General features: G+C 49.4%; 1 protein-coding gene across 5 annotated transcripts in view; it reads right to left on the reverse strand.

Annotated features, from left to right (window-relative positions):
* Positions 1 to 19,735, reverse strand: part of LOC128703002 (uncharacterized) — an 805,350-nt gene that overhangs the window by 653,166 nt on the left and 132,449 nt on the right. For all 5 annotated transcript variants that reach the window (XM_053797525.2, XM_053797523.2, XM_053797522.2 and 2 more), the window contains exon 3: positions 6,223 to 6,294. In XM_053797525.2, coding sequence (XP_053653500.2) covers positions 6,223 to 6,294 — 72 coding nt within the window. The remainder of the gene's footprint in view (positions 1 to 6,222; positions 6,295 to 19,735) is intronic.

Genomic DNA, 19,735 nt, shown 5'->3' on the forward strand with positions numbered 1-19,735 from the left:
TGTTGTGTGTTAGTTGTCTTGTGTGTTAGTTAAGTCGTGTGTTAGTTGTATTGTGTGTTAGTTGCGTTGTGTGTTAGTTGCGTTGTGTATTAGATGTGTTGTGTGTTAGCAGTGTTGTGTGTTAATTGTGTTGTGTGTTAGTTGTGTTGTGTGTTAGTTGTGTTGTGTGTTAGTTGTGTTGTGTGTTAATTGTGTGATGTGTTAGTTATGTTGTGTGTTAGTTGTGTTGTATGTTAGTTGCGTTGTGTATTAGATGTGTTGTGTGTTAGTAGTGTTGTGTGTTAATTGTGTTGTGTGTTAGTTGTGTTGTTTGTTAGTTATGTTGTGTGTTAGTTGTGTTGTGTTTTAGTTGTATTGTGTGTTAGTTGTGTGATGTGTTAGTTATGTTGTGTGTTAGTTGTGCTGTGTATTAGCTGTGTTGTTTGTTAGTTGTATTGTGTGTTAATTGTGTTGTGTGTTAGTTGTGTTGTGAGTTAGTTGTGTTGTGTGTTAGATGTGTGTTAGTTGTGTTGTTTGTTAGTTATGTTGTGTGTTAGTTGTGTTGTGTGTTAGTTGTGTGTTAGTTGTGTTTTAGTTGTGTGTTAGTTGTGTTGTTTGTTAGCTATGTTGTGTGTTAGTTGTGGTGTGTGTTAGTTGTTTTGTGTGTTAGTTGTGTGTTAGTTGTGTTGTTTGTTAGTTATGTTGTGTGTTGATTGTGTTGTGTGTTAGTTGTGTTGTGTTTTAGTTGTTTTGTGTGTTAGTTGTGGGTTAGTTGTGTTGTTTGGTAGTTATGTTGTGTGTTAGTTGTGTTGTGTGTTACTTGTATTGTGTGCTAGTTGTGTTGTGTGTTAGTTATGTTGTAGGTTAGTTATGTTGTGTGTTAGTTGTGTTGTGTGTTAGTTGTGTTGTGTGTTAGTTGTGTTGTGTGTTAGTTGTGTTGTGTTATTTGTATTGTGTGTAGTTATGTTGTGTGTTAGTTGTGTTGTATGTTAGTTGCGTTGTGTATTAGATGTGTTGTGTGTTAGTAGTGTTGTGTGTTAATTGTGTTGTGTGTTAGTTGTGTTGTGTGTTAGTTGTGTTGTGTGTTAATTGTGTGATGTGTTAGTTTTGTTGTGTGTTAGTTGTGTTGTATGTTAGTTGCGTTGTGTATTAGATGTGTTGTGTGTTAGTAGTGTTGTGTGTTAATTGTGTTGTGTGTTAGTTGTGTTGTTTGTTAGTTATGTTGTGTCTTAGTTGTGTTGTGTTTTAGTTGTATTGTGTGTTAGTTGTGTGATGTGCTAGTTATGTTGTGTGTTAGTTGTGCTGTGTGTTAGCTGTGTTGTTTGTTAGTTGTATTGTGTGTTAATTGTGTTGTGTGTTAGTTGTGTTGTGAGTTAGTTGTGTTGTGTGTTAGATGTGTGTTAGTTGTGTTGTTTGTTAGTTATGTTGTGTGTTAGTTGTATTGTGTGTTAGTTGTGTTGTTTGTTAGCTATGTTGTGTGTTAGTTGTGGTGTGTGTTAGTTGTTTTGTGTGTTAGTTGTGTGTTAGTTGTGTTGTTTGTTAGTTATGTTGTGTGTTGGTTGTGTTGTGTGTTAGTTGTGTTGTGTGTTAGTTGTTTTGTGTGTTAGTTGTGGGTTAGTTGTGTTGTTTGTTAGTTATGTTGTGTGTTAGTTGTATTGTGTGCTAGTTGTGTTGTGTGTTAGTTATGTTGTGTGTTAGTTGTGTTGTGTGTTAGTTGTGTTGTGTGTTAGTTGTGTTGTGTGTTAGTTGTGTTGTGTGCTAGTTGTGGTTGTGTTAGTTATGTTGTAGGTTAGTTATGTTGTGTGTTAGTTATGTTGTGTGTTAGTTATTTTGTGTGTTAGTTGTGTTGTGTGTTAGTTGTGTTGTGTGTTAGTTGTGTTGTGTGTTAGTTGTGTTGTGTGCTAGTTGTGTTGTATCCACCTTGTGCGTATCTTGCTTATTGCCATCTTGTACGCTTGCATCCTTACCAGCTTCGCATCCTTACCTTGTGTTCAGCATCCTACCTTGTTACCGCATCCTTACCTTGCGCTTGCATCCTTACCTGCGGTCTTGCATCCTTACCTTGAGTTGCATCCACCGTATTATTGGGCATCCTTACCTTGCGTTGCATCCACTTGTCAGTTGCATCCACCTTGTGCTTGCATTCTCACCCATGGTATTGCATCACCTATGGTGTTCATTCCATCCTTGGTAGATTGCATCCACCCTTGCGTTACATCCACCTTGTGTTCGTATCCTTACCATGATGCATTCTTACCTTGTGCTGCATACCTTACCTTGTGATGCATCCTTACTTGCGTTGCATCCACCTTGCGCTTGCATCCTTCACCTTGCGTTGCATCCTTACCTTGCGCTTGCATCCACCTTGCGCCATACCTTACCTTGTGGTTGCCATTCCTTACCTTGCGCCACATCTTCCACCTTGTGCTGCATCCTTACCTTGCGTAGCATCCACCTTGCGATGCATCCTTACCTTGCGCAGCACTCTTACCTTGCGCCGGCATCCACCTTGCGCTTGCATCCTTACCTACGTTACATCCTTACCTTGCGCTTCGCATCCTTACCTTGTGTTCACATACCACCTTGCGTTGCATCCCCACCTGGTGTTAGCATTCCACCTTGTGCGCCATCCTTACCATACGCTTGCATTCTTGCGCTTGCATTCCACCGTTGCATCCTTACCTTGTGATGCATCCACTTGGTGCTTGGGTATCTTACCTTGTGCTTGCCATCCTTACCATCAGGATGCATTCCCACTTCAGGTATTGCACCTCACCTTGTGCTTGCATCCTTACTTCCAGGCTGCATCCACTCTACTTGTCATTTGTATCCTTACCTTGTGCTTGCATCCATCTACTTGTGCTTGCATCCTTACCAGGCATCCACCCAGGTTGCATCCTTACTTCAGGCTGCATCCACCCTTGCGCTTGCATCCTCACCCATGGCTGCATCCACCTGCCGTCTGCATCCTACCTTGCGCCTGCATTCCACCCAGGCTTGCCATTCCACCGCTTGCATCCTTACCTTGCGCTTGCATCCTTACCTTGTGCTTGCATCCTTACCTTGCGCTTGCATCCTTACCTTGCGCTTGCATCCTTACCTTACGCTTACATCCACCTTGCGCTTACATCCTTACTTGGTGCTTGCATCCTTCACCTTGCGTTGCATCCTTAGCCATTACGCATCCTTACTGCGCCACATCCACCTTGCGAGCATCCTTACCTTGTGCTTGCATCCTTCACCTGTGCCGCATCCACCATTGCAAACTACATCCACCATATTACCACATCCTTACCTACGTTGCTCCTTTATTGCCATCCTTTGCGTTGCATCCACTTACTTGTGCCGCATCCTTACCTTGGTGCTTGCATCCACCAGGCCGCATGCCACTCTTAGGCCAGAACTTCAGGTTCGCATCCACCTTGCGGCTGCATCCTTACCTTGTATCAGGTATCCTTACCTTGTGGTCTTCGCATCCACCAGGTGCGCATCCTTACCATGGCCTGCATCCTTACCTTGCGTTACCGCCACCTTACTGCAGTGCAATGCCACCATGGCTTGCATCCTTACTTCTGTTGCCATCCCACCTTGGCGCCTGTTCATCCTTACCTTGTGCCATATCCACCTGTGGCCTGTCCATCCTTACCTGAGCCGCATCCTTGAACCATCTTGATGGCATCCATCTTACCAGTATTGCATCCTTACCTTGTGTTACATCCTTACCTTGTGTTCGCATCCTTACTTCAGCCTTGCATCCTTACCTTGAAGGTTGCATCCTTACCTTGTGCTTGCATCCTTACCTTATGCTATAAGCCACTGTTGCTACATCCCTTACTTGTGTTGCATCTTACTTGTGTTGCATCTTACTTGTGTTGCATCTTACTTGTGTTGCATCTTACTTGTGTTGTATCTTACTTGTGTTGTATCTTACTTGTGTTGTATCTTACTTGTGTTGTATCTTACTTGTGTTGTATCTTACTTGTGTTGTATCTTACTTGTGTTGTATCTTACTTGTGTTGTATCTTACTTGTGTTGTATCTTACTTGTGTTGCATCCCAGTCATCAGACCCACTTAAAACAAAAGTAGAACTGTACCTTAGGGAAACGTTGATCAGGACATTTCGCTCGAGAAAGCCTGCAGTACGGGCGAAACGTCATCTCTAATAATATTTCCTAAAACTATATGTCCCTATCTATTAGTCAACCAAGACTCGATCTATCAGAAACTAAACGATACTCTAACATCACATTCTTCATCATGGTCTTCAGTAAAAGGCATATAACATACAGGAAAATTAAAAATGAATAAAATGAAATACATAGAATGCGTATATAGAATACACAATATCCATAACATACATATGTATCATTTCCAACCAGAACAAAAAAGGCGATTTATTGGCTTACATGAAGATCCAGTCAGAGCCACAGTTGTAAACACGTCAAGCAGAGGGAGCAGGGAGGGAGCAGGGAGGGAGCAGACAGGGAGCAGGGAGGGAGCAGACAGGGAGCAGGGAGGGAGCAGACAGGGAGCAGGGAGGGAGCAGACAGGGAGCAGGGAGGGAGCAGACAGGGAGCAGGGAGGGAGCAGACAGGGAGCAGGGAGGGAGCAGACAGGGAGCAGGGAGGGAGCAGTAAGGGTCGGAGGGAAGGGGGGAGTCATAGTATAAAGGGAGAGAGGAAGTCAGAGTGTAGAGGGAGGGAGGGAGGGGATGGTTAGATGAGTGTTTCTTCATCTTCGTGTCCCGCTACCTGGGTGGGAGACGGCCAGTTTGCTGGTAACAAAATGAGCCCACTTACCTGCCATAATGACTGGTTCCCTGATACCTGCGTTAACATGTAATGTTTGGGAAATGCACAAGAACAGTAGTGATGGTGATCCACACTGATAACATGCTTGATACTGTGAGGATGATGCGAGGTTTAATGCTCATATTAAACAGTGATTGGTATAAACCTTGGTAGTTGATACCGACAAATTGGTTTAGGACACGAGTAAACACTAGAACATGTTAGAAAACGTTTCGGTCCTGGGACCTTGATCAATTCTACAGTGATCAAGGTCCCAGGACCGAAACAACAGTATATACCTGTCAGCATCCTGTCAGAGCCACGGATTCAAAACATCAATGCTAGACAAAGGCGGTAATCGGCATGTTAAGAAGCATCGTGTTATTAAAAGCTGTGAGTTCACAAATCATTGCAAGAAACACTGAGAGAACATTATGTTAGGGTTAATACCGTGTTAGAAGTGCGCGTTCACAACATCGATGGAAGAAATCCCGTGCTGATACACTGTTAAAAGTTAGTATCATTAGTAAGAACTACACATACACAACATCAGTGCAAGAACCACAAACAAGGCAGTGTGTTAAGAGGGGTAGTATTTGTTAGCAATATACAGACACAACATCAGTGCAACAGCGTCGAGATGACGAGCGTGTCGAGATTATATAGATATTGAAGGAAGCTTGAGATCGTCATGTGAGGGGCTGTCAGGACTAAATGCTTCGCTGAGGGGATGGTATGGCGCCCCTCTTCATCGTAGTCTACTGCTGGGGTAGTTTGAAGTGATGCAGGTGAGGGGTACATAGCCAGTGGTAAGAAATACTGGGTAAGGAGTGACTGAATTACCGCAAGGTGAAGGTGGCGATAGGATGCATAGCCACGGGAAGTTGAGGCGGTGCTGTGGTATTGTGAGGTGGAGGCGAAAAGGTGCTTAGGTAGTGAGAGGTAGGTGAGGCAGGGGACGGGAACATAGCCAGTGAGAGACAACAGGGGTGAGGAAGAAAATGGTGAGAATGATGAGTGTTGAAGACAGTTCAGTGGTAAAGAAGAATTAGTTGTCCTGCAATTCCTGAACTGCTGCTGAAATTACCAGTAGAGAGAGAGGCAGAAGGAAGAGAGATGTGCATCTTCCTCCTGGAGGCTGCTATGTGGGTACTGAGAAACAGATGAAGGATCTTCTACCTTTTTGCAAAGAAACAGAACGAAGGAAGTGAATAAAAGAATAGAGGAAAGAATGTACCCGCAGGGGAGAGTCGAGTCGGCGGGGAAGGGGGGAAGGGGTTTAAGAATATGTGAAGCACGTTCATAGTACAGTGCTGGAGGGACAAGCACAAGCGTGTGATTACCGCATCCAGCTACGGAGAGACAAATACGTGGTAGCTGTGAGAGAGAAAGGGAGTGCAGGGAGGTGGGGTTAGTAAACAAGCACCAGGAGAATTCATGTCCTCCTCTTACCGCAGCCACGGCACCACGGTGTCTGTGACGTGTCTCCCAGCAGCGCCCACATCGTGAGACAGCCGCCGCCCTCTGCCAGATAAACGTATCACACTTACATTAGTATCTCCTAAAACATCATACTAAACTCTCATACAACGTTGAATAATGTATCATTAGTGAAAAGCAGAAAAGCATAATTTTTACAAATTATAGGGCATGTTATGCAACATAAATAAGCACACAAGGGACACATTAGACTTCACAAATAATATATACAATATTAGCAAATGTATTTATATACAATATACGTTATACAGTGGTAGAGCATCAGGCTTACAACCGAAAAATCTGGGAATTAACCCTAGGCAAGGTAGGTCGCTTAGCAGTCTTCTAATTCCTGCTGCGCCGCTTAATTATATATATATATATATATATATATATATATACCAGCTCTTCCCAAAGAACACAAACAGTCCCACTGAGACAAACCGATCAAGAAAACTATCGCCAACACAATGCTCACCAACGCTTCAGTAAAGGATAAAGCTCGTCTCCTGGCGGTAAAGGCACCACACTCAGATTTCTTTTTAACTGTTCCCAATTCCTCCTTAGGCACCCGTCTCGACCCACAGGCCATTCGGATTGGTGTTGCTCTTCGCCTAGCCGCCCCCATCCTCACCGAACATAGGTGTATTTGCGGCAGGGCGACAGCTGATCAATTCGGACTTCATGGTCTCGTGTGTCACACAGCAGAAGGGAAGTATACCAGGCATGAGGAGGTCAATGACATCACAAGAGAAGCCTCGCCACAGCCCGTTGCCCAGCTCAACGGGAACCCCAAGTACAGAGGTCTGACGGAAGTCAAAAGCGTCCTGATGGAGCCACTATGCTACCCTGGAAGGATGGAAAGCAGATTGCCTGGGACTACACCTGTGCCGCCACATTGGCAGACATCTACTTGCCATACTCCGTAATGGAAGGGGGTGGAGCTGCCAGCTGCAGGGAGACCCAGAAGATCCACATATATGAAGACCTTCACTCTTGCTATAACTTCATCCCAATAGGGTCGGAGACCCTTGGAGCATGGGGCAAGTGTCCTCTAAAGATCCTCAAAGAGCTGGGTGAAAAGCTCATCATAGAAACCAAGGACCACAGGGCGACTAGCTTCCTCTTTCAGAGACTCAGTGTCGCGATCCAGAGAGGAAATGCCTGCAGCATTCTGGGCACGCGGCCCACCGGCAGGGAGCTGGACGAAGTATTCGAGATGTAGCTCTGAGTTGTTATTTATGTTGTTTTACTTTCTTTTGTATTTTTGTGAATGTTTTGTCACTGTATTTTGTCTTTAAATAAAATATACATCATTATAGGGGGTGGTAGGAGAAAATTCTCAAACAGCTTCAGGGAGAACCTTGAGTTTTCCCTGAAGCAAGTTTATTCTTTTCTCTGAGGCTGAGGGTCCCCAGGACTGTTCTAGAGGTGGTACCTCCCTGTATATATATATATATATATATATATATATATATATATATATATATATATATATATATATATATATATATATATATATATATATACAGAGAGAGAGAGAGAGAAAGAGAGAGAAGGGTCAGAAAGATTGGAAACTACGTTTGGAGATTGGCATAGCTCCCCAAGTGACGCTTTAGACCACTCAGCCACAGATGCCACATAAGCTAGGCCGCCTGGTTACAAACCAGCCCGGGCACACACCAGTAAGCTTCAAGTATAGTTTCAATCTAATTCATTGTCCTCCTGTATGTTCTGCCCTCACAAGCGATTTCATATCAATGCACCACGCAGCAACATGCACAGGTATACAGAAAGGTTGCAGCCAGCAGGATTCGAACCCATGTCTAGGGAATGTCAAAGCTCCAGAAAAAAACAGATTCAGTTAAGTACAGTGCAGATTCATGTTGGTTAATAATAATAATAAATAATAATAATAATAATAATAATAATAATAATAATAATAATAATAATAATAATAAAACTAATAATAAAATAATAATAATTATTAGTAGTAGTAGTAGCGGCAGTAGTAATACTTGTAATTTCTTCAACATACACATTTCTAGATTTTCTCAGTGGTGATTTACTATTTTTCTAGTGGTTCCTGGATCCCCCAGGGCAGTTCTCAAGTAGCCCAGAGCAGTTAGTGGATTAATATTGTAAAGAATCTCCCAGGTACCCCTGGATACTGTAGGGGGTGTGATAATAGTAGTAGTGGTGGTGGTGGTGGTGGTGGTAGTAGTAGTAGTAGTAGTAGTAGTAGTAGTGGTAGTAGTAGTGGTAGTAGTAGTGGTAGTAGTGGTGGTGGTAGTAGTAGTAGTAGTAGTAGTAGTAGTGGTAGTAGTAGTGGTAGTAGTAGTGGTAGTAGTGGTGGTGGTAGTAGTAGTAGTAGTAGTAGTAGTAGTGGTAGTAGTAGTGGTAGTCGTAGTAGTAGTAGTAGTGGTGGTGGTGGTAGTAGTAGTAGTAGTAGTAGTAGTGGTAGTAGTAGTAGTAGTAGTGGTGGTGGTGGTAGTAGTAGTAGTAGTAGTAGTGGTGGTAGTAGTAGTAGTGGTGGTGGTGGTAGTAGTAGTAGTGGTGGTAGTGGTAGTAGTGGTGGTAGTAGTAGTAGTGGCGGTGGTGGTAGTAGTAGTAGTGGTGGTGGTGGTGGTAGTAGTAGTAGTAGTAGTAGTAGTGGTGGTGGTAGTAGTAGTGGTGGTGGTAGTAGTAGTGGTGGTGGTGGTAGTAGTAGTAGTGGTGGTGGTGGTAGTAGTAGTAGTGGTGGTAGTAGTAGTAGTAGTAGTAGTAGTAACAACCGTAGTAGTAGTAGTAGTAGTAAAAGTGGTAGCAACAGTAGTAGTAGTAGTGTAGTAATAGTAGTAGTAGAAGTGGTAGCAACAGTAGTAGTAGTAGTAACAGTGATAGCGGTAGTATAATAATAATAATAATAATAATAATAATAATAATAATAATAATAATAATAATTATCACAAAAGTGTTGTTCATTCAGGTGATGACATTAATGTTTAGGAAGAATCGTGTTAAGAAACATTTTAATGTGTCTGATGATAAACATATTGCAGGATAATGTTGACGTGTAAGTCTTCCCGTCTATGAGACATGTTCGACAACACTGATATTTAAAATACATCAAAAATGTTGCAATACGATCATTCTCTTTTATAATGATCAGATAAACGATGGAAAATAATGAACTGTGGTAAAGTATTCTCGGTGTAAGCAGCGGTAGGCTGGTAGTGGAGGGCTGGGAGGGGTGAGTGGAGGGCTGGAGGGGTGAGTGGAGGGCTGGAGGGGTGAGTGGAGGGCTGGGAGGGATAATTGGAGGGCTGGAAGGGTGAGTGGAGTGCTGGAGGGGTGAGTGGAGGGTTGGAGGGGTGAGTGGACGGCTGGAAGGATGAGTGGAGTGCTGGAGGGGTGAATGGAGGGCTGGAGGGGTGAGTGGAGGGCTGGGAGGGGTGAGTGGAAGGCTGGAGGGGTGAGTGGAGGGCTGGGAGGGGTGAGTGGAAGGCTGGAGGGGTGATTGGAGGGCTGGAGGGGTGAGTGGAGGGCTGGGAGGGGTGAGTGGAAGGCTGGAGGGGTGAGTGGAGGGCTGGAGGGGTGAGTGGAGGGCTGGAAGGGTGAGTGGAAGGCTGGAGGGGTGAGTGGAGGGCTGGGAGGGGTGAGTGGAGGGCTGGGAGGGGTGAGTGGAGGGCTGGAGGGGTGAGTGGAGGGTTGGAGGGGTGAGTGGAGGGCTGGAAGGGTGAGTGGAGTGCTGGGAGGGGTGAGTGGAGGGCTGGGAGGGGTGAGTGGAGGGCTGGGAAGGTGAGTGGAGGGCTGGAGGGGTGAGTGGAGGGCTGGGAGGGGTGAGTGGAGGGCTGGGAGGGGTGAGTGGAAGGCTGGAGGGGTGAATGGAGGGTTGGAGGGGTGAGTGGACGGCTGGAAGGGTGAGTGGAGTGCTGGGAGGGGTGAGTGGAGGGCTGGAGGGGTGAGTGGAGGGCTGGGAGGGTGAGTGGAGGGCTGGAGAGGTGAGTGGAGGGCTGGGAGACGTGAGTGGAGGGCTGGGAGGGGTGAGTGGAGGGCTGGAGGGGTGAGTGGAGGGCTGGGAGGGGTGAGTGGAAGGCTGGAGGGGTGAGTGGAGGGCTGGAGGGGTGAGTGGAGGGCTGGAAGGGTGAGTGGAGGGCTGAGAGGGGTGAGTGGAAGGCTGGAGGGGTGAGTGGAGGGTTGGACGGGTGAGTGGAGGGCTGGAAGGGTGAGTGGAGTGCTGGGAGGGGTGAGTGGAGGGCTGGAGGGGTGAGTGGAGGGCTGGGAGGGTGAGTGGAGTGCTGGAGGGGTGAGTGGAGGGCTGGGAGGGGTGAGTGGAGGGCTGGGAGGGGTGAGTGGAAGGCTGGAGGGGTGAGTGGAGGGCTGGGAGGGGTGAGTGGAGGGCTGGAAGGGTGAGTGGAGGGCTGGAGGGGTGAGTGGAGGGCTGGAAGGGTGCGTGGAGGGCTGGAGGGGTGAGTGGAGGGCTGGAGGGGTGAGTGGAGGGTTGGAGGGGTGAGTGGAGGGCTGGAGGGGGTGAGTGGAGGGCTGGGAGGGGTGAGTGGAGGCCTGGAGGGGTGAGTGGAGGGCTGGGAGGGTGAGTGGAGGGCTGGAAGGGTGAGTGGAGGGCTGGAGGGGTGAATGGAGGGCTGGGAGGGAGTGGAGGGCTGGGAGGGGTGAGTGGAGGGCTGGGAGGGGTGAGTGGAGGGCTGGAAGGGTGAGTGGAGGGCTGGAAGGGTGAGTGGAGTGCTGGGAGGGGTGAGTGGAGGGTTGGAGGGGTGAGTGGAGGGCTGGAGGGGTGAGTGGAGTGGAGGGGTGAGTGGAGTGGAGGGGTGAGTGGAGTGGAAGGGTGAGTGGAGTGGAGGGGTGAGTGGAGTGGAGGGGTGAGTGGAGTGGAGGGGTGAGTGGAGTGGAGGGGTGAGTGGAGTGGAGGGGTGAGTGGAGTGGAAGGGTGAGTGGAGTGGAGGGGTGAGTGGAGTGGAGGGGTGAGTGGAGGGGTGGGATGGGTGTGTGGAGGGCTGGGAGGGGTGAGTGGTGGGGTGGTGGGGTGAGTGGTGGGCTGGGAGGGGTGAGTGGAAGGCTGGAGGGGTGAGTGGAGGGCTGGAGGGGTGAGTGGAGGGCTGGAAGGGTGAGTGGAGGGCTGGGAGGGGTGAGTGGAAGGCTGGAGGGGTGAGTGGAGTGGAGGGGTGAGTGGAGTGGAGAGTGAAGGGGTGAGTGGAGTGGAGGGGTGAGTGGAGGGCTGGGAGGGTGAGTGGAGGGCTGGAGGGGCGAGTGGAGGGCTGGGAGGGGTGAGTGGAGGGCTGGGAGAAGTGAGTGGAAGGCTGGAGGGGTGATTGGAGTGGAGGGGTGAGTGGAGTGGAAGGGTGAGTGGAGTGCTGGGAGGGGTGAGTGGAGGGCTGGAGGGGTGAGTGGAGGGCTGGGAGGGTGAGTTGAGGGCTGGAGGGGTGAGTGGAGGGCTGGGAGGGGTGAGTGGAGGGCTGGGAGGGGTGAGTGGTGGGCTGGAGGGGTGAGTGGAGGGCTGGGAGGGGTGAGTGGAAGGCTGGAGGGGTGAGTGGAGGGCTGGAGGGGTGAGTGGAGGGCTGGAAGGGTGAGTGGAGGGCTGGGAGGGGTGAGTGGAAGGCTGGAGGGGTGAGTGGAGGGTTGGAGGGGTGAGTGGAGGGCTGGAAGGGTGAGTGGAGTGCTGGGAGGGGTGAGTGGAGGGCTGGAGGGGTGAGTGGAGGGCTGGGAGGGTGAGTGGAAGGCTGGAGGGGTGAGAGGAGGGCTGGGAGGGGTGAGTGGAGGGCTGGGAGGGGTGAGTCGAAGGCTGGAGGGGTGAGTGGAGGGCTGGGAGGGGTGAGTGGAGGGCTGGAAGGGTGAGTGGAGGGCTGGAGGGGTGAGTGGAGGGCTGGAGGGGTGAGTGGAGGGCTGGAGGGGTGAGTGGAGGGCTGGAGGGGTGAGTGGAGGGCTGGAGGGGTGAGTGGAGGGCTGGAGGGGTGAGTGGAGGGCTGGGAGGGATGAGTGGTGGGCTGGAGGGGTGAGTGGAGGGCTGGGAGGGTGAGTGGAGGGCTGGAGGGGTGAGTGGAGGGCGGGAGGGGTGAATGGAGGGCTGGGAGGGGTGAGTGGAGGGCTGGGAGGGGTGAGTGGAGGGCTGGGAGGGGTGTGTGGAGGGCTGGTAGGGTGAGTGGAGGGCTGGAAGGGTGAGTGGAGTGGAGGGGTGAGTGGAGTGGAGGGGTGAGTGGAGTGGAGGGGTGAGTGGAGGGCTGGGAGGGGTGAGTGGAGGGCTGCAGGGGTGAGTGGAGGGCTGGAAGGGTGAGTGGAGTGCTGGGAGGGGTGAGTGGAGGGCTGGAAGGGTGAGTGGAGTGCTGGGAGGGGTGAGGGGAGGGCTGGAAGGGTGAGTGGAGGGCTGGAGGGGTGAGTGGAGGGCTGGAGAGGTGAGTGGTGGGCTGGAGGGGTGAGTGGAGGGCTGGGAGGGGTGAGTGGAGGGCTGGGAGGGGAGAGTGGAGGGCTGGGAGGGGTGAGTGGAGGGCTGGAGGGGTGAGTGGAGGGCTGGGAGAGGTGAGTGGAAGGCTGGAGGGGTGAGTGGAGGGCTGGAGGGGTGAGTGGAGGGCTGGAGGGGTGAGTGGAGGGCTGGACGGGAGAGTGGAGGGCTGGGAGGGGTGTGTGGAGGGCTGGGAGGGGTGAGTGGAGGGCTGGAGGGGTGAGTGGAGGGCTGGGAGAAGTGAGTGGAAGGCTGGAGGGGTGAGTGGAGGGTTGGAGGGGTGAGTGGATGGCTGGAAGGGTGAGTGGAGTGCTGGGAGGGGTGAGTGGAGGGCTGGAGGGGTGAGTGGAGGGCTGGGAGGGTGAGTGGAGGGCTGGGAGGGGTGAGTGGAGGGCTGGGAGGGGTGAGTGGAGGGCTGGATGGGTGAGTGGAGGGCTGGAAGGGTTAGTGGAGGGCGGGGAGGGGTGAGTGGAGGGCTGGAGGGGTGAGTGGAGGGCTGGGAGGGTGAGTGGAGGGCTGGAGGGGTGAGTGGAGGGCTGGGAGGGGTGAGTGGAGGGCTGGGAGGGGTGAGTGGAGGGCTGGAGGGGTGAGTGAGGGCTGGGAGAGGTGAGTGGAAGGCTGGAGGGGTGAGTGGAGGGCTGGAGGGGTGAGTGGAGGGCTGGAAGGGTGAGTGGAGGGCTGGGAGGGGTGAGTGGAAGGCTGGAGGGGTGAGTGGAGGATTGGAGGGGTGAGTGGAGGGCTGGAAGGGTGAGTGGAGTGCTGGGAGGGGTGAGTGGAGGGCTGGAGGGGTGAGTGGAGGGCTAGGAGGGTGAGTGGAGGGCTGGAGGGGTGAGTGGAGGGCTGGGAGGGGTGAGTGGAGGGCTGGGAGGGGTGAGTGGAAGGATGGAGGGGTGAGTGGAGGGCTGGGAGCGGTGAGTGGAGGGCTGGAAGGGTGAGTGGAGGGCTGGAGGGGTGAGTGGAGGGCTGGGAGGGGTGAGTGGAGGGCTGCAGGGGTGAGTGGAGGGCTGGAAGGGTGAGTGGAGTGCTGGGAGGGGTGAGTGGAGGGCTGGAGGGGTGAGTGGAGGGCTGGAGGGGTGAGTGGAGGCCTGGAGGGGTGAGAGGAGGGCTGGGAGGGGTGAGTTGAGGGCTGGGAGGGGTGAGTGGAGGGCTGGAGGGGTGAGAGGAGGGCTGGGAGGGGTGACTGGAGGGCTGGAGGGGTGAGTGGAGGGCTGGAAGGGTGAGTTGAGTGCTGGGAGGGGTGAGTGGAGGGGTGGAGGGGTGAGTGGAGGGCTGGGAGGGGTGAGTGGTGGGCTGGGAGGGGTGAGTGGAGGGCTGGAGGGGTGAGTGGAGGGCTGGGAGGGTGAGTGGAGGGCTGGGAGGGTGAGTGGAGGGCTGGGAGGGGTGAGTGGAGGGCTGGGAGGGTGAGTGGAGGGCTGGGAGGGTGAGTGGAAGGCTGGAGGGGTGAGTGGAGGGTGGAGGGGCGAGTGTTGGGCTTGGAGGGTTGATTGGATGGCTGGGAGGGGTGATTGAGGGCTGGGAGGGGTGATTGGAGGGCTGGGAGGGGTGATTGGAGGGCTGAGGGGTGAGTGGAGGGCTGGGAGGGGTGAGTGGAGGGCTGGGAGGGTGAGTGGAGGGCTGGGAGGGTGAGTGGAGGGCTGGGAGGGGTGAGTGGTGGGCGGGGAGGGTGAGTGGAGGGCTGGGAGGGTGAGTGGAGTGCTGGAGGGGTGAGTGGAGGGTTGGAGGGGCGAGTGTTGGGCTTGGAGGGGTGATTGGATGGCTGGGAGGGGTGATTGAAGGGCTGGGAGGGGTGATTGGAGGGCTGGGAGGGGTGATTGGAGGGCTGCAGGGGTGATTGGAGGGCTGGGAGGGGTGAGTGGAGGGCTGGGAGGGATAATTGGAGGGCTGGAAGGGTGAGTGGAGTGCTGGAGGGGTGAATGGAGGGTTGGAAGGGGGAGTGTTGGGCTTGGAGTGGTGATTGGAGGGCTGGGAGGGGTGATTGGAGGGCTGGAGGGGTGAATGGAGGGTTGGGAGGGGTGAGTGGAGGGCTGCAGGGGTGAGTGGAGAGATAGGAGGAGTGGAGGGCTGGAGGGGTGAGTGAAAGGCTGGAGGGGTGAGAGGAGGGCTGGAGGGGTGAGTTGAGGGAGGGGATGGAATGGAGGAAAGGAAGTGGAGGGAATGGAGTACGTCCTCCACGACCTCGGCTGTCTAGACAGCCTCGTAGTCTCCTCTCAGACTTTAACATGATGTAATTGTTTATAGTTTACAGTTGTGGCTCTTACTACCTTAGTTTACACCACTTTCCTTAGTTTACTCTCTAACAACCGACCACACTAACAACCTACCACACTAACAACCTACCACACTAACAACCTACCACACTAACAACCTACCACACTAACAACCTACCACACTAACAACCTACCACACTAACAACCTGCCACACTAACAACATACCACACTAACAACTTACCACACTAACAACCTACCACACTAACAACCTACCACACTAACAACCTACCACACTAACAACCTACCACACTAACAACCTACCACACTAACAACCTGCCACACTAACAACATACCACACTAACAACTTACCACACTAACAACCTACCACACTAACAACCTACCACACTAACAACCTACCACACTAACAACCTACCACACTAACAACATACCACACTAACAACTTACCACACTAACATCCTACCACACTAACAACCTACCACACTAACAACTTACCACACTAACAACCTACCACACTAACAACCTGCCATACTAACAACCTACCACACTAACAACCTACCACACTAACAACCTACCACACTAACAACCTACCACACTAACAACCTACCACACTAACAACCTGCCATACTAACAACTTACCACACTAACAACCTGCCACACTAACAACCTACCACACTAACAACCTACCACACTAACAGCCTTCCACACTAACAACCTACCACACTAACAACCGACCACACTAACAGCCTACCACACTAACAACCTACCACACTAACAACTTACCACACTAACAACCTGACACACTAACAACCTACCACACTAACAACCTACCACACAAACAACCTACCACACTAACAACCTACCACACTAACAACCGACCACACTAACAGCCTACCACACTAACAACCTACCACACTAACAATCTACCACACTAACAACTTACCACACTAACAACCTGTCATACTAACAACCTACCACACTAACAACCTACCACACTAACAACCGACCACACTAACAGCCTACCACACTAACAACCTACCACACTAACAACTTGCCACACTAACAACCTACCACACTAACAACCTACCACACTAACAACCTACCACACTAACAACCTACCACACTAACAACTTACCACACTAATAACTTACCACACTAACAACCTACCACACTAACAATCTACCACACTAACACCCTACCACACTAACAACTTACCACACTAACAACCTACCACACTAACCTACCACACTAACAACCTACCACACTAACAACCTACCACACTAACAACCTACCACACTAACAACCTACCACACTAATAACTTACCACACTAACAACCTACCACACTAACAACCTACCACACTAACACCCTACCACACTAGCAACTTACCACACTAACAACCTACCACACTAACCTACCACACTAACAATCTACCACACTAACAACCTACCACACTAACAACCTACCACGCTAACAACCTACCACGCTAACAACCTACCACACTAATAACTTACCACACTAACAACCTACCACACTAACAACCTACCACACTAACAACCTACCACACTAACACCCTACCACACTAACAACTTACCACACTAACAACCTACCACACTAACAACCTACCACACTAACAACCTACCACACTAACAACCTACCACACTAACAACCTACCACACTAGCAACCTACCACACTAACAACCTACCACACTAACAACTTACCACACTAACAACCTACCACACTAACAACTTACCACACTAACCTACCACACTAACAACCTACCACACTAACAACCTACCATACTAACAACTTACCACACTAACAACCTACCACACTAACAACTTACCACACTAACAACCTACCACACTAACAACCTACCACACTAACAACTTACCACACTAACAACCTACCACACTAACAACCTACCACACTAACAACCTACCACACTAACAACCTACCACACTAACAACCTACCACACTAACAACCTACCACACTAATAACTTACCACACTAACAACCTACCACACTAACAACTTACCACACTAACAACCTACCACACTAACAACCTACCACACTAACAACCTACCACACTAACAACTTACCACACTAACAACCTACCACACTAAAAACTTACCACACTAACAACCTACCACACTAACAACTTACCACACTAACAACCTACCACACTTACAACCTACCACACTAACAACCTACCACACTTACAACCTACCACACTAACAACTTACCACACTAACAACCTACCACACTTACAACCTACCACACTAACAACCTACCACACTAGTAACTTACCACACTAACAACCTACCACACTAACAACCTACCACACTAACAACCTACCACACTAACAGCCTACCACACTAACAACCTACCACACTAACAACCTACCACACTAACAACCTACCACACTAACAACTTACCACACTAACAGCCTACCACACTAACAACCTACCACACTAACAACCTACCACACTAACAACCTACCACACTAACAACCTACCACACTAACAACCTACCACACTAACAACTTACCACACTAACAGCCTACCACACTAACAACCTACCACACTAACAACCTACCACACTAACAACCTACCACACTAACAACCTACCACACTAACAACCTACCACACTAACAGCCTACCACACTAACAACCTACCACACTAACAACCTACCACACTAACAACCTACCACACTAAGAACATACCAAACGAACAACCTACCACACTAACACTACCACACTAACATCCTACCACACTAACAACATACCACACTAACAACCTACCACACTAACAACCTACCACACTAACAACCTACCACACTAACAACCTACCACACTAATAACTTACCACACTAACAACCTACCACACTAACAGCCTACCACACTAACAACCTACCACACTAACAACCTACCACACTAACAACCTACCACACTAACAACCTACCACACTAACAACCTACCACACTAACAACTTACCACACTAACAGCCTACCACACTAACAACCTACCACACTAACAACCTACCACACTAACAACCTACCACACTAACAACCTACCACACTAACAACCTTCCACACTAACAACTTACCACACTAACAGCCTACCACACTAACAACCTACCACACTAACAACCTACCACACTAACAACCTACCACACTAACAACCTACCACACTAACAACCTACCACACTAATAACTTACCACACTAACAACCTACCACACTAACAACCTACCACACTAACAACTTACCACACTAACAGCCTACCACACTAACAACCTACCACACTAACAACCTACCACACTAACAGCCTACCACGCTAGCAACCTACCACTACAACAACCTACCACTACAACAACATACCACTACAACACCCTACCACTACAACAACTTACCACTACAACTACCTACCACACTAACAACCTACCACAATAACAACCTACCACCACAACTACCACTTCAACAAACTACCACTACAACAACCTACCACTACAACAAACTACCTCTACAACAACTTACCGCTACAACAACCTACCACTTCAACAAACTACCACTACAACAACCTACCACTACAACAAACTACCACTACAACAACTTACCGCTACAACAAACTACCACTACAACAACTTACCACTACAACAACCTACCACTACAACTTACCACCACAACAAGCTACCACTACAACAACCTACAACTACAACAACTTACCACAACACACTACCACTACAACAACATACCTCTACAACAACTTACCACTACAACAACTTACTGAATATTCTTCAGCCTGTCTTACCTACTCTCCACTGTTTGCATTACTGGCATCAGGTTCTCATCTATGAATTCAACAAGCGTCAATAACGTCTTTAAAGAAGAGAAGTCGCTCTACGAACCCATCAGAATCCGGGTAGAAATTACTTACACTCTAAGGGCTGGTGGCAGTGAGTCGTTCTCCTCTCGCGGCCACAACACACTAACATCTCAATTTCCGCTATGTGTTGAAGACCTGGACGATGGTCCACCAGGGAATGTAAACATGTATCGTAGTGGTGTGGAGCAGTCAGTCACCTTTAACATGTCATATTGTCGTACCTGTCATGCTGACCACCAGCATGACAGGTTGGTTGCTCTTCCTATAATTAATATAAACAAAGGTTATATATATATATATATATATATATATATATATATATATATATATATATATATATATATATATATATATATATATATATATATATATATATATATATATATATATATATATATATATATATTACTGTAGCCACGAACGAGTGGTATTGATCAATAACAACACTGCGCTAGCCAAGGATTCGAACCCATGTTGTACTGGCCTGCCTCATGGTAAGCGAGAACCACATGACGCTTTAAACCACAGGATCACCCAACCCTACAAGAATGGCGCAGCCAGCAATGCTAGCCGTTAGAAGCTCCCACACCTCCGTATGTCCTCGGATGGCGGCCCAACAGCTAGCATTGCTGGCTGCGCTATTCTTGTAGGGTTGGGTGGTCCTGTGGTTTAAAGCGTCATGTAGTTCTCGCTTACCATGAGGCAGGCCAGTACAACATGGGTTCGAATCCTTGGCTAGAGCAGCGTTGTTATTGATATATATATATATATATATATATATATATATATATATATATATATATATATATATATATATATATATATATATATTAATTAATTTTTTATTAACACACTGGCCGATTCCCACCAAGGCAGGGTGGCCCACCAAGGCAGGGTGGCCCACCAAGGCAGGGTGGCCACCAAAGCAGGGTGGCCCACCAA

The sequence above is a fragment of the Cherax quadricarinatus genome, chromosome 86 (assembly GCF_038502225.1).
Source record: "Cherax quadricarinatus isolate ZL_2023a chromosome 86, ASM3850222v1, whole genome shotgun sequence".
In the NCBI taxonomy this organism is placed as follows: Eukaryota; Metazoa; Arthropoda; class Malacostraca; order Decapoda; family Parastacidae; genus Cherax; species Cherax quadricarinatus.